At 49.4% G+C, this 24,198-nt stretch overlaps 9 protein-coding genes across 9 annotated transcripts; 3 read left to right on the top strand and 6 right to left on the bottom strand.

Annotated features, from left to right (window-relative positions):
- Positions 1–641: 641 nt before the first annotated feature.
- On the bottom strand, positions 642–3,124 carry somA (putative cAMP-dependent protein kinase pathway protein (Som1); the record flags this gene model as incomplete). The annotated part of the gene is made up of 4 exons (XM_057135794.1): positions 642–812; positions 866–2,339; positions 2,423–2,586; positions 2,645–3,124. The coding sequence occupies 4 exons, from the start codon at positions 3,122–3,124 to the stop codon at positions 642–644; spliced, it is 2,289 nt and encodes a 762-aa protein (XP_057001730.1).
- A 1,631-nt stretch (positions 3,125–4,755) lies between these two features.
- N7520_001858 (TRAPP complex core subunit BET3) lies at positions 4,756–5,636 on the bottom strand (the record flags this gene model as incomplete). Its single annotated transcript, XM_057135793.1, has 4 exons — positions 4,756–4,875; positions 4,967–5,158; positions 5,222–5,441; positions 5,602–5,636. The coding sequence occupies 4 exons, from the start codon at positions 5,634–5,636 to the stop codon at positions 4,756–4,758; spliced, it is 567 nt and encodes a 188-aa protein (XP_057001729.1).
- Positions 5,637–5,942: 306 nt separating this feature from the next.
- On the top strand, positions 5,943–7,251 carry N7520_001857 (WD40 repeat domain-containing protein; the record flags this gene model as incomplete). Its single annotated transcript, XM_057135792.1, has 5 exons — positions 5,943–6,086; positions 6,152–6,197; positions 6,253–6,333; positions 6,393–7,148; positions 7,199–7,251. The coding sequence occupies 5 exons, from the start codon at positions 5,943–5,945 to the stop codon at positions 7,249–7,251; spliced, it is 1,080 nt and encodes a 359-aa protein (XP_057001728.1).
- A 555-nt stretch (positions 7,252–7,806) lies between these two features.
- On the top strand, positions 7,807–11,196 carry N7520_001856 (glycoside hydrolase family 47 protein; the record flags this gene model as incomplete). The annotated part of the gene is made up of 4 exons (XM_057135791.1): positions 7,807–7,910; positions 7,949–8,337; positions 8,389–8,930; positions 8,980–11,196. 4 exons carry the CDS (start codon positions 7,807–7,809, stop codon positions 11,194–11,196), a joined length of 3,252 nt encoding a protein of 1,083 aa, XP_057001727.1.
- A 519-nt stretch (positions 11,197–11,715) lies between these two features.
- Positions 11,716–12,452, bottom strand: N7520_001855 (uncharacterized protein; the record flags this gene model as incomplete). Its single annotated transcript, XM_057135790.1, has 4 exons — positions 11,716–11,862; positions 11,943–12,116; positions 12,308–12,321; positions 12,407–12,452. The coding sequence occupies 4 exons, from the start codon at positions 12,450–12,452 to the stop codon at positions 11,716–11,718; spliced, it is 381 nt and encodes a 126-aa protein (XP_057001726.1).
- Positions 12,453–12,846: 394 nt separating this feature from the next.
- On the bottom strand, positions 12,847–14,598 carry N7520_001854 (uncharacterized protein; the record flags this gene model as incomplete). The annotated part of the gene is made up of 2 exons (XM_057135789.1): positions 12,847–14,244; positions 14,443–14,598. The coding sequence occupies 2 exons, from the start codon at positions 14,596–14,598 to the stop codon at positions 12,847–12,849; spliced, it is 1,554 nt and encodes a 517-aa protein (XP_057001725.1).
- A 2,288-nt stretch (positions 14,599–16,886) lies between these two features.
- N7520_001853 (adenine phosphoribosyltransferase APT1) lies at positions 16,887–17,566 on the top strand (the record flags this gene model as incomplete). Its single annotated transcript, XM_057135788.1, has 2 exons — positions 16,887–17,361; positions 17,421–17,566. 2 exons carry the CDS (start codon positions 16,887–16,889, stop codon positions 17,564–17,566), a joined length of 621 nt encoding a protein of 206 aa, XP_057001724.1.
- A 433-nt stretch (positions 17,567–17,999) lies between these two features.
- Positions 18,000–18,743, bottom strand: N7520_001852 (gamma-glutamylcyclotransferase family protein; the record flags this gene model as incomplete). Its single annotated transcript, XM_057135787.1, has 1 exon — positions 18,000–18,743. One exon carries the CDS (start codon positions 18,741–18,743, stop codon positions 18,000–18,002), a length of 744 nt encoding a protein of 247 aa, XP_057001723.1.
- A 1,002-nt stretch (positions 18,744–19,745) lies between these two features.
- On the bottom strand, positions 19,746–23,913 carry N7520_001851 (C2 domain protein; the record flags this gene model as incomplete). The annotated part of the gene is made up of 3 exons (XM_057135786.1): positions 19,746–20,639; positions 20,698–21,282; positions 21,334–23,913. 3 exons carry the CDS (start codon positions 23,911–23,913, stop codon positions 19,746–19,748), a joined length of 4,059 nt encoding a protein of 1,352 aa, XP_057001722.1.
- Between the last annotated feature and the right edge of the window lie 285 nt (positions 23,914–24,198).

The raw sequence follows: 24,198 nt of genomic DNA, 5'->3' as shown, positions 1-24,198 counted from the left end.
TTTGGTCTCCTTTCCCCAAGATAAATAGGAGAATTCTGTTCCGAGATGAGCAAGATGCGGAGTGAGAATCAAATGAAGAGAAAAGAAAAAGTAAAGAAGAAGAAGGAGACGAAGAAAAGAAAAAGAGAAAGAAAAAGGTAGAATGTGAAATGAAAAGGCAGCCTGTGCAGCTAATGGTAATGTGGAAGTTGGCGTATGTCAAGACAAAAAGAGAAAGAGGCATTGGCGCTGGAAATACTAAGGGCTCTCAACACGGCACACCATGTCGAGAGAGCAAGAAATTAAGTAACCATGAGATAATAAGTAGTAGTAATAGAAGAAAAGAAGGGAAGGCAAAACTCATAGGTCACAGTGCACTAATCTCAAATACAGACAGAAACTCCAAGGTCAGTCCGAAGGATTGCGGACATGTTGATAGAGAAAGTATGAGGGGATAATGCGACCCCTCTAAACACACCAACGCCAATCTCGTATCCAGTGAGGAACAATAAGAAAAGAAAAGCAAAGGGAGAGAGAAAAATATCCGTGGAAAGGAATAGGCCAAAGGTAAGGAACTGCCAAATCAAATCAAATGTACAAAACAAGGGTATATCGGAGAGGTTTAAAGCACCTGAAGAGGACCATCAAGACTTTTGCATCATTCAGAGACCGTCGCCAGCCCCGGTCTCAACACCGTCTTGGGCGTAAGGCATAGTTGGGTCGAACCCAAAGTCGGTTCCAGCAGCATCGGTGTTCAAGAATGTATCGAAGTCGAAGCTCTCTAAGATATCGGGATTATCCAAAGCGCTGAAGTCAAGGTTGAAAGGAGTCTGCTATTATGAAAGGTTAGCAAACCATAATAAACAGAAAGAAAAGAATATCTTACATCAGTGATGTTGATATCTGCACCGAATTGAGACTGGTCTGGGGTAGATTGAACCATCGTAGGAGGAGCAGGAGCAGAGGCTTGCTGAGGTGGTGCGTTATTCGCATTGGCTCCACCTTTAAAGGTGTTGTTGGGAGGATGAGGCGTGACTGGAGTAGGCGGATTGGGAGTTTGCGACGGGTCGCTGACCTCGGCGGACGCAGCATTAGCAGCCGCAGCCTGGCCCTTCTTGTTACCTCCCTTGGCTTGGGTCTTCTTGTCTCGCTTCTTGGGTGCGGGCTTGGAAGGTGGCTGAGGGGTAGGGGGCGCATTACTGCCAGCAGGAGACTCCTGGGCACGGCCGGCGTTACCTCCGACAGTAGGCGGTGCTTGAGGTGGAGGCATGTTGCCTCGTTCTTGCGGTGTGCCAACTTGAGGCTGAGTCGCAGGAGAATGCTGAGGCGGCATTTGTCCTGGTGCCCACTGACCACTAGGGATGCGGTTAGCAGCATTGGCAGGGATGGGCTGGCCCATCTGGGGACCGCTAAAAGACGGGTTAGAGCTCGGGGGGCGCATGTTAGGTCCACCCGGGCCAGTGAAGAATTGAGCGCCCATATCGGGCATCTGACCGTTGAGATGCATGGATCCTGGTGATCCGCGGTTCTGACCGAGATCGCCAGCGCTAGGCGATCCAGGGAGACCACTTTGAGGCATCTTAGGTGTGCCTCGTTTCATTTGATCGCTCGGGTTTGGTGATGTGCCCGTCCGGCTGCCCTGTGGAGAGGTGCCCGGTTGCAAGGCTCCCTGTCCAGGCATCGGCTGGCCGTCACGAGACATGGTGTCCTGCTCCTGGCGAGCCATCATCAGGCGGCGCTTGTTCTGCTGCTCGAGCAGCATAAGCTGCATCTGATAATCTTGGAGAGCGTGGTTGCCGTGCTGACCGTTCGGTGTGCCTGCCATCCCCTGGCGGACCTGAGCGAGTTGGCCGCTGGCGTTGTAGTACTCTGCACCCATTGGGTACATTCCCTGGCCATCAGGCATCGCCACCAGATCCCCCTGGTTTGGCATCACACCGGGGTTCATCATACCACCATTCGGAATACCCTGGGAATTCAATGCTGAGCGCGAGTGATGAAAGGCTAAGTTTTGAGCATATACCTGCATGGATTTTTGTTGCGCCACCTGTCCCTGGTTGAACTGCTGAAATTGCGCTGGGTTCATCGCCCGCTGAGCCATTCCGGTCGGCATCATCATCTGTTGATTCGGGCCTGGCATTCCTTGTCCCTGTCCCCGTCCGCCAGGTGCCAATTGCTGTCCGTTCGGGTGACCCTCCAGGCGAGGTTTTTTCGATGGGGAAGGAGCGTTATCGGTGGAGGCGGGGGACTGTGGTCGGTTCCCGTTCATGTCTATCTCCGAATGTTCGCGTTGCATCTGCTGCATCATCTGCAACTGCTGTTTCTGTTGGAAATTGGCCAGCTGCTGCTGTTGTTGGGATCTGTAGTTAGGGGAGGCAGGTTGTCAGCAAATCATCGGACCAATTCCAGTATACCTGGGAAAATTGCCGGAGGTGTAGCATACAGGCCGGAGGTGTTATTCTGCAAAACGGTCTTGGTTAGGTTGTTAGGCGGGACCATGCCGTTGCGGGCACGCATGTTCATCTGGCCCATGTGGCCGGGCATCATGGGTTGCTGCGGGCGCATCATGTGGTTTTGCTGCTGTTGTTCTCGAAGGCGCATCATGTTCTGTAAGTGCATGTCAGATTCCACCAAAAGCACCCAAATGTCTGCAATGCCCACGAACCTGAGTATGCTGGAGGTACTGCCTCACGTCATTACGGTTGCCCTGCTTCCGCTGGGCCCAGAAAAAGTCCCAGAAGAGACTAAACCAGTCCAGCAGGAATGAGGACTGCAAACTCTCGCTAGGGATAATAGGACGAGGAAGATCATCGGGGATCTTGATCTTCTCCCCGTCCTTGCCATCCGTCATCATCGCATCGCCATCGATTCCGTTCACATCATCACGCCGATTACCGGGGCTTTGCTTGGTGCCGGACTCGGTATTGAGTTTGATATTTTCATCCTGAACGAGGGCGCGGGCGCAGTCGTGGTAGCCGCGTTTCAAAAAGTAGTCGTAGATATAGGTGTTGAGATTGTTGATCATTTGTTCAGGAATATTCATGGTGCCGTCATTACGAGGAGCCGCGGAGCCGTTGTTCATCATTGGGACACCACCCACGGGGCCTGCCATCCCGGGATTCATGCCGACGTTCATTTGGTTCATGGTGGCGAATGGTGGAACTGCAGCCACCCTTGCCAAGGTAGTTGGGTATTATGCGATTCAAAATTCTCAAAGCGATCAAGACTTCCAAGCGCGCATCCACCGTTTCAGGCGATGAGGCCTAACGCGGGGTGGAATGAACGACGCGTGGGAACGGGATAAGGAGAAGCGGTCAAGGCGCTTTGGGCGGCGGAATAGATCCGACCAACGAACACTCTCCAGGGGGTATATACGCGTAGAGGGAAGGTGCGCGCAGATCAACGGAGTCCGCTGGCGGTACGGAAGGCTTGCGATATAGATCCGCGACGATTGGCAGACGTCTTCTCCGGGTGGGAGCCACGCGACGAGATAGGGAAAAAGGATCTAAATCCGGGTGGCGCAGAGGATCACTTAGATAAGCCCGACTGCTATGGAATCCGATAGTTAGAGATGAGGTCTCAATGCATCAACGAGCGCAAGTGAAGATGAGTGAAAGAAAAGCGCAGTCGGTATGAGTTGCGATGACGGAGGTACCCAGGAGGCGGGAAAAGTGTAGTTGAAACCAGTGAAACCAGACAAGATGGGGGCGGGCACTTTGAGGGGGGGAAAGGCCCGATCGGGCCGGTTTGACAGAATAAAAAGGGGAATATACCAGCGGGATCAAGGGGAAGGATCTCACCAAGAGGGGAGGGGAATGAGAAAGTGAAGGTGTGGAGTCCAGTTTGGAAGGGGAAAAGAGGAGCCGGGGGGTAACGTCGACTTGCTACTGCTCTTTCTCTCTTCCCAGTCTGTTCTGGTCTGGAGGAATCGCTTGTTCGGATTCGGATTAACTTATATTCCCGGGGCTGGGGATGGCGCTGTCAGGCGTATTTCTGGGCATGCAAGACAAAAAGTGGGCTGGGGGATCACAACGATAAAAAAGATATCAGGACAAGATATAGAAACCAAGATCTCTAGACGCACAGATGATCAGAAATGTTCAAGAAATTCAGCAGGAAAAAAAACGAAGAAGAAAAGTTGTAGAGGAAATTGAAGGTGGGAAGGTCCGATCAGGCGAGAGGCAAGTTAATATGGGTCGATTGATACACCATATGGATCCCGCAAGTCTAAACTCAAGACTCCGCGTAAGAGTATATATGATCGACGATCGAGCCAATCAAGACAATCAACAGGGTTTGAAAATAATATGTTGATAAGTTGAAGAGAAGATGGAAGAGAATAGGAAAGAACAAGGGAAATTGATCTGTAGGATTTTTTTTCTTTCTTCAGGGTGGCGGAGGTATGTATTGATAATACCGTATTATTACACATTTTCACTCCCGGGTGTACTACAAAGTATGCAGATCTTATATCAACTTTGATCATATGAGGACGAGTATATTACTGTACTTCTCTATATAAATCAGTCTGAATTAAATATCCATCCTTGCTTATTACAGGAACCAGTTTCAGTTACAAAGTCTATTCCTTGAAAAATACACTGTGAACCGATCCGATACCGATAAATCGTGTGGCGGGGGAGTTCTGTTCCTACTGATAGATCATAAAGCCTAATGCTGGCTGTACAGGGAAAAAAAAGAACAAGAATAGAATTTCAGTCAAATCATTACCCATCATAACCTGCCGAAAACGCCTGTGGATGCTCTTGTGCCTTCTTACTCCTCTTCCGGTGGCATCTCATCCTCGATGTATCGAACCAGCGAGACCCGCATCTCTGTAGTGTCATCACCGCGCAGCACATCGCTCACAAAATGCGCCTCGATCTGCATTTGGACCTGGATTCCGGGTCAGCGATCGGACCCAGCAGAAAGGATTCCCGGAGATTTGAATAAAAAGGGAAGTAAGAGGGGAAGGGGGAAAGTTTACCATTTCCAGCGATCCTCGAAGCACACCACATAGGATGTTGGAGAACCAGAGCTCATCTTGAGCTCGGCCATCATCCGGTAGCTCGACAAAGTCTGCCAGAGGGTTCTCATCAAATATCAATGAGAACTGGTTGTTGTCACTGGACCAATTGGTGACCGTTGGTGCCACGTTCAAGAAGATCTTGAAACCCACCTAGCAAGTAGAGGATCAGTTGGTTGCAACTTTGACAAACTCTCTTTATCTTAATTTACTCACTTTGGCAATCATATCGGCGGTCTCGCGGAAATTGGAACACCGACCCACACCCGACTTGGCCAGGAAGTCCTCGATCAATCGCATACCGATATTGTAACCCATCTTGTCCAATTGCTTGTTCACCTCCTGGTAGTTGCTGTCGTAGTCTTGGCATAATTGTGCGACAATGGTGCCGTAAGTTAATGTGACTAGCTCCGCATTGACTTTATCGATTCTTGTTCTGCATGAGAACCAAGTTAGATAACATAAAAGGGACGGATATCGTTCGGTGATCTGGATCAGTTCCAGGGTTTGGTAGGGTTTTCTGGCTTACTGACTTCCATATTCTGTCAAACGAGTCTTTAGCAAGATATTAATTAATTGGATCCGAGTCCACTCACTCTTCTCCTATTCTGGAGGCTTTTGTAGCTGACATGGTGAATGGAAGATTTGCACTATTCAACCTGAATATAGGGCAAGATAGTTAAAAGCCCGGATCTGTGTCCAGTGACAGACAAATGCGACTAGTTTTCAGGGTTCGTGGAGGTTGATTGCGGGGAGTGCAAGTCGCTGGAGCTGTCTGTACACAACCGGTCTCACCGCCCGAAAGAGTGGGATTATCATTCTTCCCGCTTTCTTCAGATCTGGGAATCTTTGCGCATCTACGTTCGCCGCTCAATTTGTGACCTTCATACGAACTATCACTTGTGTTCGGACTTTCTGGGGTGATTATTCTGTGACAATGTCTGGAGAAAAGCGCCCAGCTCAAGAGGCTTTCGGATCATCCAGCCAGCTCGTCGTGAAGCGAAAGAAGTCCGATGCCGATCTGAACCCGGGTACAGCTATCGTCAAAGGCTCTTCGCAGAATGGAGCTCTTATCCAAGCTGTAAGTTGCTATATCTATAATTTGGACTGACTAGATGGGTGGAACACTAGCTAACCTGTGGATAGATCCCTCGAACCAGCGGCCTCGATGCGCCCATTATGGAACTTTCTGGTGAGACGCGTTCGCTAATTAAATGGATGGGCTTGCTCTAACAAAATCAATATAGGTCACTCTGGGGAGGTCTTTACAGTTCGATTTGATCCGACTGCACAACACATTGCGTCTGGTTCGATGGACCGGTCGATTCGTACGTCGTACCTAATATTGCCTCCAGAAAGCATTGACTCATTATTTCTTTCATCATAGTTCTCTGGAACACATACGGGCAGTGCGAAAATTACGGCCAATTGACAGGCCACAAAGGTGCCGTTCTAGACCTCCAATGGGCACGCGATTCACGAGCGCTTTTCTCGGCATCAGCAGATATGACTCTTGGAAGCTGGGATGTGGAGACTGGCCAGCGTGTGCGCCGTCATATTGGTCACGAAGAGATTATCAATTGCCTCGATATCAGCAAGCGTGGACAGGAGTTACTGGTGAGCGGCAGTGACGACGGCTGCATAGGAATCTGGGACCCACGGCAAAAAGATGCGCTGGAGTATCTAGAGACCGAACTTCCCATCACCGCGGTGGCTCTTTCGGAAGCGGGCAACGAGATTTACAGCGGCGGTATTGACAATACAATCCACGTGTGGGACCTGCGCAAGAAGGCTGTGGTGTACTCAATGGCTGGACACAACGACACTATCACTTCTCTTCAGATCTCCCCCGACTCCCAAACCCTCCTGTCAAACTCTCACGATTCCACTGTCCGGACATGGGATATTCGACCTTTCGCCCCGGCTAATCGCCAGATCAGAACCTTTGATGGTGCTCCCGTTGGACTGGAGAAGAACCTTATCCGCGCTAGCTGGGATCCTAAGGGAGAGAAGATCGCTACTGGAAGTGGTGACCGAAGTACGGTGGTATGGGACGCAAAGACTGGAAAGCTTCTGTACAAGCTCCCCGGTCACAAGGGCACTGTCAATGACGTGCAGTTCTCCCCCAATGATGAGCCTATCAGTAAGTTTCGTATAACTGACTGATACGATATAACTCTAACATTCTCGCAGTCGTTTCTTGCTCTTCCGATCGCAACCTTATGCTTGGCGAATTAGGGAAATAAGCATGATCAAATACTTATCGGGGAATTTTTTATCATAGTGGATAAGCGGGCGTTTAATTGATCTAATCCTTGATTATCCTAACATCTGAACCACAAGTTCTGGGACCAATTTAGCCAACAAGAAGGCTTCCCCATAAAATGGGCCATCTACTGCTATCTTGATTCTTGCAGAGATACGGTCCTAATGATGTACACTATATCCTACTTGAAGGCGTTTGCCGTTCTTTTCTTTCACTTGGAAATCTTCATTTATAAACAAAGCTACGTGATAAGATGAATATCTCTAAATATCTTTGGAACTAAATCATCCCTGGTTGCTATGTCAAGGGTCCAATGATGCAATGCCAAAAGTTTCCCGAATTGGCTTATCTGGCCGTATCCACTCTCCCTCACCTTTTTCCTTCAGCGGGCCAAGGACACATTCATTTATTCCTATAGGCTATCTCAGGCACTAAGGGCACTTCTCAACCCGCGTGGACCTTATAATACTTCGTCTACCATCTACCCCACATAATCCCCGCTCTGGTGATGCGCACGCGATGTTGGAGCTTGCCAATGTTCAACCCCCTTCGCGACTGGATAATGCTGGCCTGGGCCATCTTGTCACTATGGCTCACTCTAGCAGAGGGGATGAGAGATTACCAAATTAAATCGCTCAGGTGCGACACTCTGTCCAGTCTCTACCGCCTGGATCCAGCCCCGTTGTTGACACCCTGTTCTACAGACAAGAAACGGAGCACATGTTCTACCATGGATTTGAAAACTACCTCGACCATGCGTTTCCCGAAGATGAATTGCGCCCACTCACCTGTGGTCCTTTAACTCGCGACGAAAAACATAACGATCATAACGATGTGCTTGGCAACTATTCCTTGACCTTGATTGACAGCCTGTCGACCCTCGCTATTTTGTCCTCGAGTCCGGAGAGTGGGGATCGGTCTTTGGGATATTTTCAAGATGGTGTGAAAGATTTCGTTAGATTATATGGGGATGGCTCGCGGGGCCCTGCTGGTCGGGGAGAGCGCACAAGGGGGTTTGATATTGATAGCAAGGTGCAGGTATTTGAGACGGTCATCCGAGGACTGGGTATGAGACACTGCTCTGCGCTGAGTTGATTCAGCTAACGTCAACCTGCAGGTGGATTGCTTAGTTCCCACCTTTTCGCTATTGGCGAACTTCCCATTACCGGATATCAACCACCAGAGCAGGATGCTGCCTTTGCTGCTGCTTGGAACAAAAGCTCTTTCTGGGAAGATGATCATGGGATTGAATGGAGAAATGGATTTGTCTACGATGGTCAACTCCTCCGGCTGGCAGTTGATCTAGCAAACCGTCTCCTTCCAGCGTTCTATACAGAAACAGGTCTGCCATACCCGCGGGTCAATTTACGGCATGGTGTACCGTTCTACGAAAACTCGCCTCTGAACCTCAAACCTGCAGGGAACAAGCGTAAGAAATATTCTTACCTGACAAGTGCTGAGGTTACCGAGACCTGCAGCGCGGGTGCGGGCAGCTTGGTTCTTGAGTTTACCGTCTTGAGCAGGCTCATTGGGGATGGTCGGTTTGAGGAACTAGCCAAGAGAGCATTCTGGGCGGTTTGGGCCCGGCGAAGTGACATCGGATTGGTTGGATTTGGTATCGACGTCGAATCAGGGAAATGGATAGGCTCATTATCGGGAGTAAGTGATGATAACAGTCGATGAACGAAGAGATACTAATAAGTGATAGATTGGTGCCGGTATTGACAGCTTCTTCGAATATGCCCTTAAATCACATGTTCTTCTTTCAGAGGGAGAACGTCCCCCCTTTGATATGAAAAGTCCTTGGAAGATTCTGGATGATTATTATCTCCCCTTGACCGAGGATCAACATTCTCCAGATGCCTTCCTTCAGGTCTGGGAAGACTCGCATACCTCAATCAACCGCCATCTATACCGTGGCGAGGGGTATCAACATCCCCACTTGGTTGTGGGAGATGTCATCACCGGAGCTACGCGAGCCTTTTGGATTGATAGTTTGAGTGCGTACTATCCCGGCTTACTCGCTTTGGATGGGAAGCTGGATGAGGCCATCGAAATCCATCTTCTCACAACCGCAATCTGGACTCGCTTCTCTGCCCTCCCTGAGCGGTGGAACGTGGCTACGGGTGATATCGATAACGGGCTTTCCTGGTACGGAGGTCGACCCGAGTTTATCGAATCTACTTACTACATTTACCGGGCAACTCAAGATCCCTGGTATCTGCATGTTGGGGAGATGGTGCTTCGCGATATTAAGAGACGTTGCTGGACGAAATGCGGATGGGCTGGCTTGCGCAATGTTCAGACTGGTGAATTGATTGATCGTATGGAAAGTTTCTTCCTCGGAGAGACTGCCAAGTACATGTTCCTTCTCTTCACTCCTGATCATCCACTGAACAAAATCGATGCTCCATGGGTGTTCTCCACCGAGGGTCATCCTTTGATCATTCCGAAAAAGACCAGGCCGAGTCAACCCCATCGCCGGCAAGATGTTGCGCCGATTCGGCACACAGCTGATGACGTTTGTCTCGCGCCTCTTGCTCCATCGAGCTTTGGCGCCTCTTCTACGGCATCGCGGTCTGATATATTCCACGCTGCTAGTTTGGCGCGTTTACATCTTCGGCCTCGTAGCGCAGATGAAGGTGCCATCTTGGCAGACTCACCCAAGCATCCCAGTGTATCGGTATCTGATCTATCATCGCCAAGCAATTATACATTCTACCCGTGGACACTTCCTCCCCAGCTTGTGCCTTTCAACGCCACCAGCGCGCCAATGGCTATTCGTCCCACACTTGACGTTTCATTCCCATCGCTCCCGGGTGGTATCAACATGGGTCCAGGGGCTTTGGAGCGCGTAAAAGACGGCATTCTGATTAAAACGGTTGGAGGGCTTCGATTGAGCATGATCCAGGATGTCCCAATGGGAACGGGCGTCAAGGGCAACTATGAAGACGGCTTCCGGGTCCAAGTCATCAACAATGTCCCTCTGGGCAAAGATGAGAAGGTATACCTCTCGCGCCAGATCACCTTTGACATCGTCGACCCCTATGATCCCAACTTCACCCGAGTCCGTGATACCGCTATCCTTGACCTCGTCATTGACGTTCTTCCAGAGCCCCATCGACGAAACAATGGCTCGGCTCAAACAAGATCTGAGCAGCCTGCATCAGAGTCTTCAGATGATTCGGAACTTCCAGAGTCTCACCTCAGTCGCCACAGACCCGTCGCCGACGAAGATAGCCCTAGTGTCGACTCACCCATGAAGACCATGCTTTCGTCACTCGTCAACACAGTCTCATCTCTCCTCCGCGATGACCCCGTCGAAGTTGCCCCGCTTCGCCTCAGCCTCCCAGCTACCATTCCTACTGGCGTCGGAGCCGCCCCCCTCCCTGAGGTTGAAGACGCCATCAGCATATCCCTAACTGGCAACCCATCCGCAACACAACTCTCATGGTCATCAATCTACTTCGCTGATGATCTCTGTGACGAGCGAATCCTCCGCGACATCGTCCAAACCCACGAGATCCTCGTCCTGAAACGCGGCGGCTGTACCTTCTCTCATAAAATGCGCAATATCGCCGCTTTCAGACAGTCGCGTTCATCCTTGAAACTTGTCGTTGTCGTATCCTACGATGACGAAGTTCCCCCGCAGCCTGAACCTGAGGAAGACCCATCTTCTGAGGAGTCACGGCCGATTTCTCCTCTCGCCGCGTTGCGCGCGGAACCATACCTCATCCGTCCTCATCTTGATGAGAACCAGATGACTGCTAGTGGTATCCCGCGGAATCACCTCATTAGTATGGTTATGGTTGGCGGGGGTGAAGAGACATATAAACTTTTGCAAGCTGCCACTGGTGTTGGAGTGAAGAGGCGGTACACGATGCAATCTCAAGGTGTCCCCATCACTAATCTGTATATCATTTGATTGCTATATACCCAGGCTGATCGATAATGCATTTATTCGGTTCAAATGTTTGGTCCAGCTTTTGTAAGATTTAGATATTTCCACAATCTATCACTGTTTCACGACTTCCAAGGTTATCAGACTCGGATTCTAGTATACACCGGCGTTCACATGACATTATATATAGCCCAACCGGGTATTGATTGGAGAGTCAACGGTCACTGTTTTCCCTCAAGTCAATCAAGTATATGTTAGCCACATGAGTTATCCAGTATTTGATATACTATATCATAAAAGTCTTAAATATACTACCTAGACAATCCATCATATCTGACCCATATCTATGCCCCCGCATAACAAGCATGAAAACACGAACAGGCGGTCCCTTTCCCACATTTCTAGTCTCAATTATCTATTGTACAGTATGGGGTTTTACGAGTCTTCAGAAACATGAATTCGACATGTACTAGTCCTTATTCGATATTGTCTTTTATCATGATTTAATTTCATTTTTATATCTTGTACCGAGTACATCTAGATTTACTCCAGAGCAATGCACTCAATCTCAACAGGAACACCCTTGGGCAGCTGGTGAACAGCAACACAGCTACGAGCAGGCTTGTGGGTGAAGAACTTCTCGTAGACAGCGTTCATGGGAGCGAAGTTGGCCATGTCAGTGAGGAAGACCTAAATCATATCAGTTATCATGTATACCCAACCCTTACCCAAGCTAAGATATGGGAGGATAATTATAGAAAAAGACTCACGTTGACCTTGACGATCTTGGAAACGCTGGATCCGGCAGCAGTGATGATAGCCTGGATGTTGTCGCAGCAGGCCTGGGTCAGGACACCAATGTCACCCTCGACCAGGTTGCCGGAGGCATCGGCGGGGATCTGGCCGGAGATGAAGAGCTGACCGTTGGCCCGGATGGCCTGGGACTATATATTATGTCAATTGGATGTTCTGTTTGTGGTTTATGTAGCATTGGTGCGATTGGAGTTCTTAGGGTTGGGATGGTGGGGTTGGAATCCATGAGTTGAGTCACAAGTGGGGATTTGGGATTCGAGAGAGATATATGGAGTGTGAAGCTAGGGATGGAGGAGCTGGAGCTGGAGCTGGATGAACGTACGTAAGGGCCGGCAGCTAAGTAGAGTCAATGCCTGTTAGCAATCGGCTCCGATCTCGCAATGACAATCATGGATAGTATGGGAAGGAGGTCTGAACTTACGAGGGCAGGCATCCTTAGCGTGGATGATGGACATGTTGGCAGACATTCTGGGAGTGATAGGGACGGTGAATCGAGGATTAAAGGTACGAGAGAAAGCTTGAAGACGACAAATAGAGCGCAGCATGTTGGAAAGGTGGGTTATATGATGGAAACTGCCGCAGCACCCCGCCCTAGATTGGTGGGGTTGTTGGCTTCTGTTTCCCGCGGTCAACTCAATCACTCGGGAAACATGGAAACATTGACCTATCGAGATTACGGAGATACAGTACTTTGATATGATTTGAATTACATAGGGTGGTGGGTACTGATTGTGATAATGCTAGTAACTCAATTCGCTCAGATAGTGTACAAGCTAGTCGTCTCTTCGTTAATGTGATATCGCTGTGTCCATGAATGGCTCGCAAGTAAAAAAGGTTCAGAAAGGGTGTGAAGGGTACATCTCATAGCTGCATCCCCATATTACGCAGTTGTTGCATCAAGCTAGCCGTCTGCTCAGCTGAATATCCGAAGAACACCGGTCCATTGAACGTGACATGAGATGGCATGGGATTTGTGTTTGCCTTGGCAGTGGGATCACCCTGGGGGGAATCGGCATCCGCTTGAGCAGGCTGGACATGTTTGGCCCAATTGGACAGAGGTGACACCGACCGTTCGACTTCGGGGGCAGCGGCAACGGGGGGAGGAGGCGCTGAAACGGGTTCAGCTGCTTCTGGCTTGGGGGCACCATGTCCAAATGGGCAGCGACCGGCCGGCTTAGATGAGGCATCGGTGGTCTCAAGGGGTCCGACATGAGACTCAGGAGACATAGGGCCAGGTAGAGATCCAGAGAAGGGAAGTGAAGCGCTGGTTTGCTGGGTGATGGGTACAGGAATACCCCATGGTCGGCTTGGGGATTCACCCAAGCGTACCTCGCGGAGAGGACGGTCAAAGCGACCCTTGCGGTCATCATCGTTCTCATTATCATTCTCATTCTCATCCGGAGGTGGCGGAGGTCCGGGATCGGCTGGGTCCAAGTTCTCTGCCCATTTCTCAACTCTCTCGGTAGACACAGACGGCGCCTGGCCATCGCCATCGCCATTTGCTGGCAAGAAAGCCTGATGCTTGGCTGAAAGACCACTTATCATATTAATCAATCCGCCATACTTCGCATCCAGCTGTCGCATATTCTGAGGGTCTCTCTGGTAGCGCTTCACGCAGATGGCATGGCTTCGAGGAATTTCATGCTTATGTCTCTCCACATACTCGGCAATTTCCTCTGGCGAATGTTTGTCCAAGTATCGAATAGGACATCTTGAAACAGGGCATCGACTTCCCGAGGTCCGCACAGATGGCGTTGTACTGGACCGTCGTTCGTCCTGTTCGGCCTTGATAGGGTCCAAATTCTCGTGACCACATGTATCAACTTGAATCTTAGGGCCATCATCCGTCCCATTCAACGCCTCACTTCCTGAGGGTGCCTTGGGTTTTGAGAATGGGCAGTGCAGGCTACCCTGAGCACCGTTGGTGGTGAAGTCTTCCTCCAGGTACACAGAGTCTGGGCCACGCACAAACATGCAAGAATTGGTAGAGGACATTTGGGAAACACCATCCTGGGTACGGAGTAGAGCCTTATAGCCCTTAACCCCAGCCACGATGGCCCGAGTGGCATTTTCGTCTACATTTTGGTGTGAAACGAGGGTCTTGATTACATGCATGGAATTGAGCGACTGCTCTTCGATTGGAGGTTTGTTGTGCACAAGGCCTAGACACAATTCTTTCTGTTGATCCAATAACCTTTGCTGTACCTCCATCGCACGAGGTCTATCTGGAGGAGGTAGCTGCCTGATAACATCGGTGTACTAGAAGGTCGCATGTTAGCAGCCATCTCTCAAAGTTGTGATGCAATGAAGATAACAACAGTCTCAATCAGATAATACATGTTAATCCGTCATCGCCACATAAGTGACTCCTGATCTAGAGCTAATTTCTCGTCATTTGAGACATTGGGGTTTGGGGCTTGGAGGCAAATGAAAGTAGCGATGGAAGGGAGTATTTACCTGTTTGAAGACATCCTCGGTATGTTGCTTGAGTTCATTGTGTCTGTTGGTAAGCCGGTACAATGTTAGTAGTAGGGCATCGAACGCCTTGCCCACGGCTTCGAGCTGGTCCTGATGCAGATCCGGCCGCATCTCCTCGGAAATAGGGGCTGGCATGTCGTGGTGGAGCGAAGTATATTACAATGTGGAGAGAAAGCTCATTTGACATTCCAAGAGCTGGACTCCATACGGTGGTGCAAACACCGGAGAATGGAAGATGGTGAAGGAAGAAAAGGTGAGGCAGACATTTTATAGCGGATGGCGCGACGCCGGAAAAACATAAGCGAGTTGGTCCGTGCAGTGTCACGTGGTGTTCGGGTTGGAAGATCTTCCGAGGCTCAACTCCGAGATTGCGGTACATGACATGATCAGTGCATGATCGTACAAAGTAAATTTTTCGTTCTGGTATTGTAATCTACTTGGATTTGCCACTTTTTGAGGCTGACGCAATTAATGGATGTTGCAGTCACACAAAAATATCATCATGTGAACCTTGTTCATCTATAGGGAGATGTTGCACAGGGTGAAGGACCCGGAGCCTGGAGCGATCTAGATGCAATTAATAACCTTGGAATTCGAATATTCTATTTTTGATCAAATATTTACGTATATCTGGGTGTCTATTGCTATGTTTCTCTGTGGATCTTGAAATCGTCAAATGCTGGGATCTCCCAAAGTTAGAACATGTCTCTACACTGTTGGTCGGTTCCAACTCACATACAGAAATATGTATGCCGCACCGGTGGATCAAGTTCCAAAGATATACAATGTCAGAATGGAATTTAAAAATCTTACCCATGTACTAGTAAGCATGAAACTGATCAAATCGGCTAAGTGTCAGGCCAATTTTTTTTCTTTATAAAAACAAACCACTTGTTCTAGACCTACATACATGTGGTGCTTTGATGACTGATGATAGAACGTATCTGGGTGAAACATGAGTCTTGGATCATGTAGCCATATATTTATCCGCCTTCAACAAGCCCGCCGGGCTAGCTCAATCGGTAGAGCGTGAGACTCTTAATCTCAAGGTTGCGGGTTCGACCCCCGCGTTCGGTTCTTTTTTGGTGAACTGCCATTAACTTTTCACTTTTCGGCTACATGAATTGTTATGATTCATATAACCATATATTGCTCGGCCCTTCAACAAGCCCGCCGGGCTAGCTCAATCGGTAGAGCGTGAGACTCTTAATCTCAAGGTTGCGGGTTCGACCCCCGCGTTCGGTTTCTTTTTGTGCTGTAACAGCTTCCTTTTTTGCTCCCTTCCGTCATTTTGCTGTATCCGTTATTTATAGTACTTTTAGCTCTAATGCAGTTACCCCTCATCGAATCACAGAGAATCGATTGATATGATAAAACTCCCGGCCCCCTGCAGAACAGATAAAGACCCGGATCCCGTAAAACGTTCCTCTCCGCTGAATCCCCTAGCGCTGCATGCATGTACCAAAAAGTGCAAACCCACTAGGATGGCTGTGACGAGTTTCCGATCGCGATGCAACTGGCCTGGCGATTACTATTGGCTGATTGACAGTGTTTGTCCGTTCGATGTGTCAATCAAGACTGCATGGGCACCTGCATGGGCAACGTAGCGCTCGGATATGGTCTGATGGTCTTAGACCACTAGCTTCATCCATTCTCGCCTATGATCATATCCCAATACCTCTTTCGATACACACCATCTCAGCCACATTGGTCTGGCCAAATATAGGGTAAGCTGTGTGATCCATGAGTCATTTTCGGTTTCTTCATTTGGTCTCGAATGAACCTTCTCAGTCGAAGCCAAACAGAGGATGGTGTGATGGGCGCAACACGACCTCTGATTCGTCCGGGCCAGACAGAGGAGGCGTCCGTCGCCCCAAGGCTAGGCAGCATGCATGTCTAGGCAGGTGGGCGATTCCGCAGATCAGAACGAGCTGAGTGTAGAATCTGCCCGAGGCCCGCAGCGGGATGGACCCGAAGGACACCTCAGAAATGAGCTGCATAGGCGAATTCTAGAAGCGGGTTTAATGGCGTGACATTGGTATTACCAGTCACCGCTTATTGATGAGCATGGCAACGGCCATAGTCCTGAAGCATGAAGATAAAGTATAAATTCCCAGATCTGACCGCTGGTTAAGGGATCAAAGATTCCAAGGGTGAAAGTAGATAGCATGTTAAGTAACAAATAGTAAATAATGAATAGTAAATAAAAAATAAGAGTTAACAAAAAGATGTTCATCCTAGTTCCAGTACTACCCCTCCATAGTATTCTAGACCCCCACGAGGGGCAACTTATCTGCTTATCAATACCCGTAATTTTTTTTCATTGAATTTTCTTTTTCTTTTTTTAATCTTTTACTTCCGATATAAACCTTCTCAATTGTTTTCTACCCCTCCTTATCCTTCCCCCCTTTTCCTCTCTCATCATGTCCCAATCTACTCTTCCTGATGCCTCCGCCCAAGTCTCCGGACACTCCGCCTCCAATGCCACCAGCGCCGCCGAACTCGCCAGTCTTAAGGTGAGCCTGCGCTCTTCTCTGCGCCAGTTCCCGGACTTCCCTACTCCGGGAATCCTGTTCGAGGATATCCTGCCTATCTTCGCCAACCCTAAGACCCACGAGGCTTTGATCCGCTCTTTGGAGCTGCACATTCTCGCCAACAACGGTGGCCAGAAGCCCGATGTTATTGTTGGTCTGGAGGCCCGTGGCTTCCTGATCGGACCCAGCCTGGCACTGCGTCTGGGTGCTGGCTTCGTTCCAGTTCGCAAGCAGGGCAAGCTTCCCGGTCCTTGCATTACTCAGGGCTACGAGAAGGAGTATGGTCAGGATTTCTTCCAGATGCAGGAGGATGCTATCAAGCCTGGCCAGAAGGTCATTGTTGTCGATGACATTATCGCTACTGGTGAGTGACCAACACGTCTAGTCATAAATTGCAATCCACTGATGGTTCTCAATTTATAGGTGGATCTGCCTACGCCGCCGGTGAGATGATCAAGAAGCTGGGCGGCGAGCTGATGAGCTTCCTCTTCATTCTCGAGCTTGAGTTCCTCCACGGTCGTGACAAGCTCCCCGCTCCCACCCACACCCTCCTCTCCGGCCAGGCTTAATTTTGTCTCTGCCGCGGCTATGCCTCAATACAAAAGTGCATTTATTCCGATCCCCGAGATCGCTGACTCGTTAATGACCCAAATGCCCGGACTGGCGGTGTCCCCACCCTCCACCCGACCAGCCGCCACTTCCGACTCAGCGCTCATGCAGTTAATCCAACCCGAATTCCGGAGCTGATCTGCGCGGGTTTTCCGTTCTTCCCCTCTTTCCATTTCGGTGATTTTCAGTTACACGTGGTTTCTTCTGGGTTGGAGTCGAGCCGGGCTCATACGACTCCCAATTCAAATTTAATTAAATAAACCACATTATATAGACAGATACCTTGGAAAATAGTTCATGTTTCGTGCTTCTTGTTTGGCAGAATTGCTGTTCAGCCTGTTATAATCTGATTGGAAACGGAGCTACAGGCCTTGATAGAGCCTCTCTAGTAGATCATAGCCCAGGTATACAATCAGACACCGAACCAAGCGGAATAAACCGCCTCATAACCTCCTCAACCCAAATTTCGGAAACTCCCAACGCCACAGACTCCCGAATTGCCCGATTCATCCGCCCAATATACTCCGTCTTCGGCGACGACACCTTCACCCGCTCTTCATCAACATATACAAGCACCCGAACAAGTCCAGATTCCGTCTTTAGCCGATGATCACCATCAATCCACTTCAAAACAGTCGCAGGAAGATACCATTTATTATAATCTCCCTCCCCCTGCTCCCTAGGTCGGATATCCTTCCCCACTTCTCCTTCCCCTCCCCCCACCTCCGCATTCCAATCCACACCTTCATACCCATCTAGAAGCTGCTCATCTCCAAGATCCATTTCATAAAGGATACCATATACAGCATCCTCTGTTCCAGAAATTGGTACTTTCATCGCGGCTTCGCTATTCTGTGCCCCGACCCGCATCCCTGGCGGAGGGAGGACATTGGCGTACCCCGCTTCACAGATAAGCCACCTCCACTTCGGGAGGATTGCGATGGCGATAGGTTTTGCCGATAAGGAGGGATTAATATAGCAGCGCTGTTTCATCTGCGTCGGGGAGAGATTGGAGCCGTAGGCAAAGTAGAGGTTTGGTTTTGTGGCATCGGTGCGGGGTGAGGCGTTGGGGCAGGTGGTCGCTGAGATGGGAAGGAGAGTCTCGGATTGGGGCTCTAGTTTGAGATCAATATGCATGATGTATGTTGTGTGGATTGAATCTAAAGGAAGGTTCAAATGTTCCAATGTTCCGGTGTTTCAAGGTTGAAGGGTTGAACAGGTACCGAGATCCATAAAGCTTAAATATATGGTTCGGCCGCGGATCAGTAAGGAGGCGGAAATATCTATAAAATGAGTCTTCTACTTGGATATGACCAAAATTCCCCTTGAAATTCAGTACTTCTATCCAATATAAAATTTATATCGTGAAATGCTGTGAACTCGAAGGTGCAGTTTCTAACCCCGAGGAATCTTGAAATTTTTCATAGTAAAAAATCCCTATAGTAGGATGAAGGTTATATGGATCTGATTTAGATTTCAGCCTAGAATTCAAAAATTCATATCAGATTTGAGTTCAACATAGTGAAAAACAAAAGATGTTGCCTTGAACGCTAAGGAAACTTGAATAATAGCAATATCAAAGAGTCTGTTTCAGGCAGTAACATCTATTAAACGGTATTTCAATTCCAACCTATCGAGTTGCAGTCTGGACTGAGTTGGCTGAGGACGGAATCTCGTGCTTGACACGATGTACGCAGGTGCACCCGATATCCTACGGCAAAAAGCTAGACGCGCGGTGGAAAGCCTCTAGTATCAATCTACCATGTCGGTGGTTGGCTCATGTAGTGCTGCCATCAGCACTACTTGTCCACCAAAGGAATATAGCTCTTGGTCTCTTGATGTGGGGGAAGAAACCTGCTGCACCATGGTGGGGATTGGAAAATCCCAAGGAGGAAGAGGGCCATTGCATTTTCGCATACTTAGATATCATCCCGTCCATTTCAGCAAAGGTGTTCGCGTAACTGTAGCTTGACAGGGAATCACCTTTATCAAAGGATAGTCCATAGTATAGTAGGTTGGATTGCAAAATTCGTACAATGAGTTAAGAATTACAGGTCACATCATACCATGTCTTAAAGAGCACTTCAATCGCTATACATGTAAAGGAAATGCAAAATGAAAATGTAACGATAAATCAACTCAGCGCTGGGGAATTGTCCCACTCATTCGACTACCAACACCGGCCATCAGACTCTGCTTCACAATGGCATCCGCCGCCGCCGCCGCAGCCAGTCTTTCCTTTTGACGGCTGCGATCACGGAGATAACCGGCTGCTTCGGGTCGCATGCGAAGAATACGCAGGATCATGTCGTCGTTCGGATCAGCTTGGGCTTCACGGCGCTTCTCTTCTTTCATCTTCTTCATGGTACCCAGGTTGCGCGATAGCATGATGCTCTTTGCGCGACGGGCCGTGGGAACACCTAGACCACCGTAGCTACCGGTGGCTCCAAGGTGAGCAGGGGCAGAGGTGCGGTTGCGGTTCGCCTGCTGGCGGTTCACGTTTGCCGAGGCCATCCGCTCTGAAGTGCGAATCAGATTCTCGGTTGGCTCAAAGTAGAAGAAGTTCAAGCTTTGGATTTCATGGTACTTGGGAGATTTCAAAATGTCGATAGGAACACCACCGGCGTCGCCGGTTTCCTCATCTACTGCGTGGAAGAAGTTCAACAGCAACACGAGCCAGCGTGATACGATATCCACTTCTTGGATTGTCAATGGCTTCTGGTGGGATGGCTTGTCGGACAGAGGAGGAACCAGTAAACTCTCAATGGTTGCAAGGACCTCTTTCCACAGACGAGCCATGACCATTCGCATAGCCTCTCCGGTCAGTGTCTTGTTCATGATAGCAAAATTATCGTTGAAGTAGTTGAACAAAGGTGTCAAAGCATTCTCAACGTCGGCCGGGGTGGGCCCCGTCGAAGTCTGCGGCCCTCGGTTGCGATTGAGGAAATTGGACACCGTCGACATGCTGATTCCACGGGAGAGTAACGACTTCAAAGTTCGGCGTGATAGACAATAGCTGATATACGCAGAAAGCTAAGACAAAGTCAATGGGCCGTGACACAAAATAGGAAAAAATAGCAAAGTCACTCACCTTCTCAGTAATCTTCCTGGTCATGTCCCTCTCTGTTCGTTTGAGGGTACGGAAAGCTTTACCAAAGTAGAACTGAATATCGTCACGCTCGCCCTCCATGCTGACACGGAGTAAAAGCCGACCTTGGGTGTCCAGATCCAGCCAGTACTCCCTCGGTAAGAAGTCACTAAAGTGAACTGGGTCAAGCTTGATAGATGTTCGACCAACATAGTCGTGATCACCAACGGCATCCCAGTCCCAAATCGTAGCGATGATGTTCAAAGGACCCTGAGTGGTGATGTCGACAGAGTCTTCCCAGCGGGGGTTGAGGTTGTTATAGATGATGCGGGTCTTGGCAATCCGTTTTTGATATTCGTCTGCAAGGACCACGTACGGATCACTGGCACCATTCATGTCACAGGCTTTCAGGTCTTCTGCCTCCACTACCTTGATGGTAAAGACATAAGTGGTTGACTTGCGGACCTTCTTAAGCTGCGGAGGGCTCTTCTTCGCAATAACTTCGGCACAAGCATCGACGTTGATCTCACGTTCAAGGCTGTCCAATTGCGAAAGGGCATATTCGATGTTGTTCAGTTTCACCAGGGACTGTTACAATGTTAGCGAAGTGTGGAATTTTCCTGGGACCAAAATTCATACCTCGGAGGAAAATTGGAAGGGTTCAATTTTTTCCTTGTTCGTCCATGTGTCCTTGGCGAATTGCATTAGCTTTTCCTGGGTGGTTTGGTTCAGAACTGCCTCTTGCTCCGGTGTGAGCCGGTCCATCTCCCGGGAAAACATTTGTTCTAAGAACTCGCAATATTTCGCGACACCCTTCCCAATGGAGCTGGATAGTGCAGTCATGAATTTCGCGTATTGAAGATCATCATCCCACTCTAGATTTACCAGGTTCTCCACCACTTGGTTGAAGGACCGGAACACATCGATAACGGAGACACTGTGTCGGGCTTCCTCTGGGACATCCTCGGTCGCTCCATCTGCACGAACGGAGAAGGCGTCCTGTCTGGTAGCTTGATTGACCCATTCCATAACACTCTGGTCTGTCAAACGCAGCCATCGCCAAACGAAATCTTCTAGAAGACTCTCAATGTGGAATGGGAAAGGGTCATCAGGGATTGTGCTCACAAACAGGCGCCTGATAGTAGCAAGTGCCCTGTACAGATCGAAGCCCTCCTCGACAGGGATCTCTTCATCCCTGGCTTTGGTCTGCTCGATGATTCGGATGACCATTTCTTGCGCATCTTCAGCAAACATGGGGAGCACATTTTGGCAGAGAGTTGTATAAGGATTGACACCCATAATCTCAGGGTTATTCCTGTAACGCTTTTTGATCTTCAGTGCAAGTTTTGAGATCGCATCGCCCAATTGGATGATATCGTCAGGCCGCCAGTCTTCCTGATGAACAGAGATTAACTGGCTTAGAAGTCTCTGGTACTTTTCTGTCGCCTTCTGAGCAAGACCCTCTTGCACATACGACCCGAATCGACCAAGATCCTCGGGATTCTCTGTATAATTTGGATCCATTTGGACATGGTTCTCAAGCACGTACATTACAGGTCCAAGTGGACGTGGTTTTGCCTCGAAGCAGTCCATCATCACATCGTAAAGCTCGCGTAGCAAGGCTTCGTGAATCTTGGACAGGAGATTCTGCATCATTTGAAGATCATGCACGGTCCATTTCCGTCGGTCAAAGACAGATGGCGCCACAAAACTGCTGCGCTTGTTGCGGTTTTCAGTGGGAGGAGGCTCTTTTGCAAACGTAAATGCCTGGTCCAGGGTATTGAGGTCAATCTCATTATCCACAAACTTGGTTTGTATGACGTCCAAGAACAGTACAACGCGAGAGAAAGTCGGAAGCCGCCAGCGGAGACAGATTTCATTCAGCATTTCTGTTGATTGCTTAGATAGGAGTTTCACTGACGGGGTATCTGACGCGGTTTGGGTGGCCTCAATCTCACGATCTCGTAAATCATGGGTCAAGGTTTGCGTCAAGATAGCCCTATATACAGTCCGAGGATCAGAGGGAATGAAAGTATAAGTATCTGACTCCTCTGAGTCGCCATCGGCGCCCAAAGAGAGTCCACCAAGGTCAACAGGTGAGTCAGCGCCATAAGATGTTCGGTCAGTACGACCAGAAGATGTTCTTGTCAAGTCATCCTCTACTGGTGAGTTGAACTGAGGTAGAGTGCCAGGTGTGCTCTTGGCCAATTCCGGGTGGGACTGCATGATGGAAAGCATCATCTGGGAGAGCTCAGGACCCTCGGTTTTCTTCCAGCTCTCATAAGCCTCATCCGTCTCAAAATCATCCCTCGACAATGTCTTATGAGTCTGAAGACTCAACTGGGTTTGATAAGTCTTGAGGTCCTGCAATGCAGCTTTCTCCGTCCATTTATTCTTATTCTTGTCAATCTCGGCCTGAGCCTGGGAAGTAGTCATTCCGAAGATCTTGGCCACATGTTGCACCAGGGGCATGTCCTTAACGTCGTAGCTCAACGGGGCGACAACCTCTGTAGTCGAAGTCGGGCCTTTCGCGTTCATTAAATCCTGATCTTGCACAAGAAGCTTGTTCTCCAGTACAGACAATCGATTTGCCAGCTCCGGTCGATCCTTGACCCAGTCATGCCCTTTCAGTACCAATGCAAGCAATCGGACAAACAGCGCCACGTGTCGATCTACCATGAGCTTCCAGCTGTCATCATCATGCTCCTTGCCCTTGCTCAACTCCTTGATCGCATTAGAGTAGAAGATGAGCACCAGGTCCTCGGCTCGGCGGTCCTTTTCCATGCGCTTGCGAAAGGAATCTTCCTTCAATACATTAAGAAAGGCAGCAAATGTGCGCACCACCAAATGATCTTGGAACTCCTTGCGCTTCTCTTTTCCCATCAAAACGCCCGTCAACCGTTTCTCCAGCTCGGCGACAAATCCATGGGGAATTCGTGTGCTCTTAGAATCCCTAACCAGCGAAAAGTCACTCATCAAGTCCTGAATGGAGGTGTTTGATCGCTTTGGCCGCGCCGGCGCGACGGTTACACTCTGAGTGCGACGAGAGCGAGGGTGGAGGAGATAGGCAAGGTAGGCTACGCGGAGCGCATGGCTGGATGCGATGTTGGCGCTAAGTGGTCGGCGCCGTGAAACGGAGGAGTTGCGCGAATGTCGACCTTCATTCTGGATGCTGTTGATCCGTCGGTTGACTCCTCGGGACTGACTAGATGTCGACATGAGGTTGTCTGTATTGGACGATTCGGGGGGAAAGCAGTGGAGTGCGGGACCATAGATGGAAGGCGCAGACCACCAGCCAGCAGTGGACGAAGCCCTTTAGCGCGACTTTAGAGGAAAATGTTTTGGGGTCTTAATGTGGATATGTCTTGGATGGGGAGAAAACGTTAGGCCGAGCAGAGGGTCGGTAATGGTAATGTGGTTTCCAAATATTTACCCTAAGGAGAAGAAAGGAGAGGGGAACGGATGAAACAAAAAGCTCCCGGACTGAACTGACGTAGGCGCCCG

Source organism: Penicillium odoratum, assembly GCF_028828045.1.
Source record: "Penicillium odoratum strain IBT 22623 chromosome Unknown utg000001l_segment0_segment0, whole genome shotgun sequence".
Classification (NCBI taxonomy): Eukaryota; Fungi; Ascomycota; class Eurotiomycetes; order Eurotiales; family Aspergillaceae; genus Penicillium; species Penicillium odoratum.
This window is presented reverse-complemented; position numbering and strand designations above follow the sequence as displayed.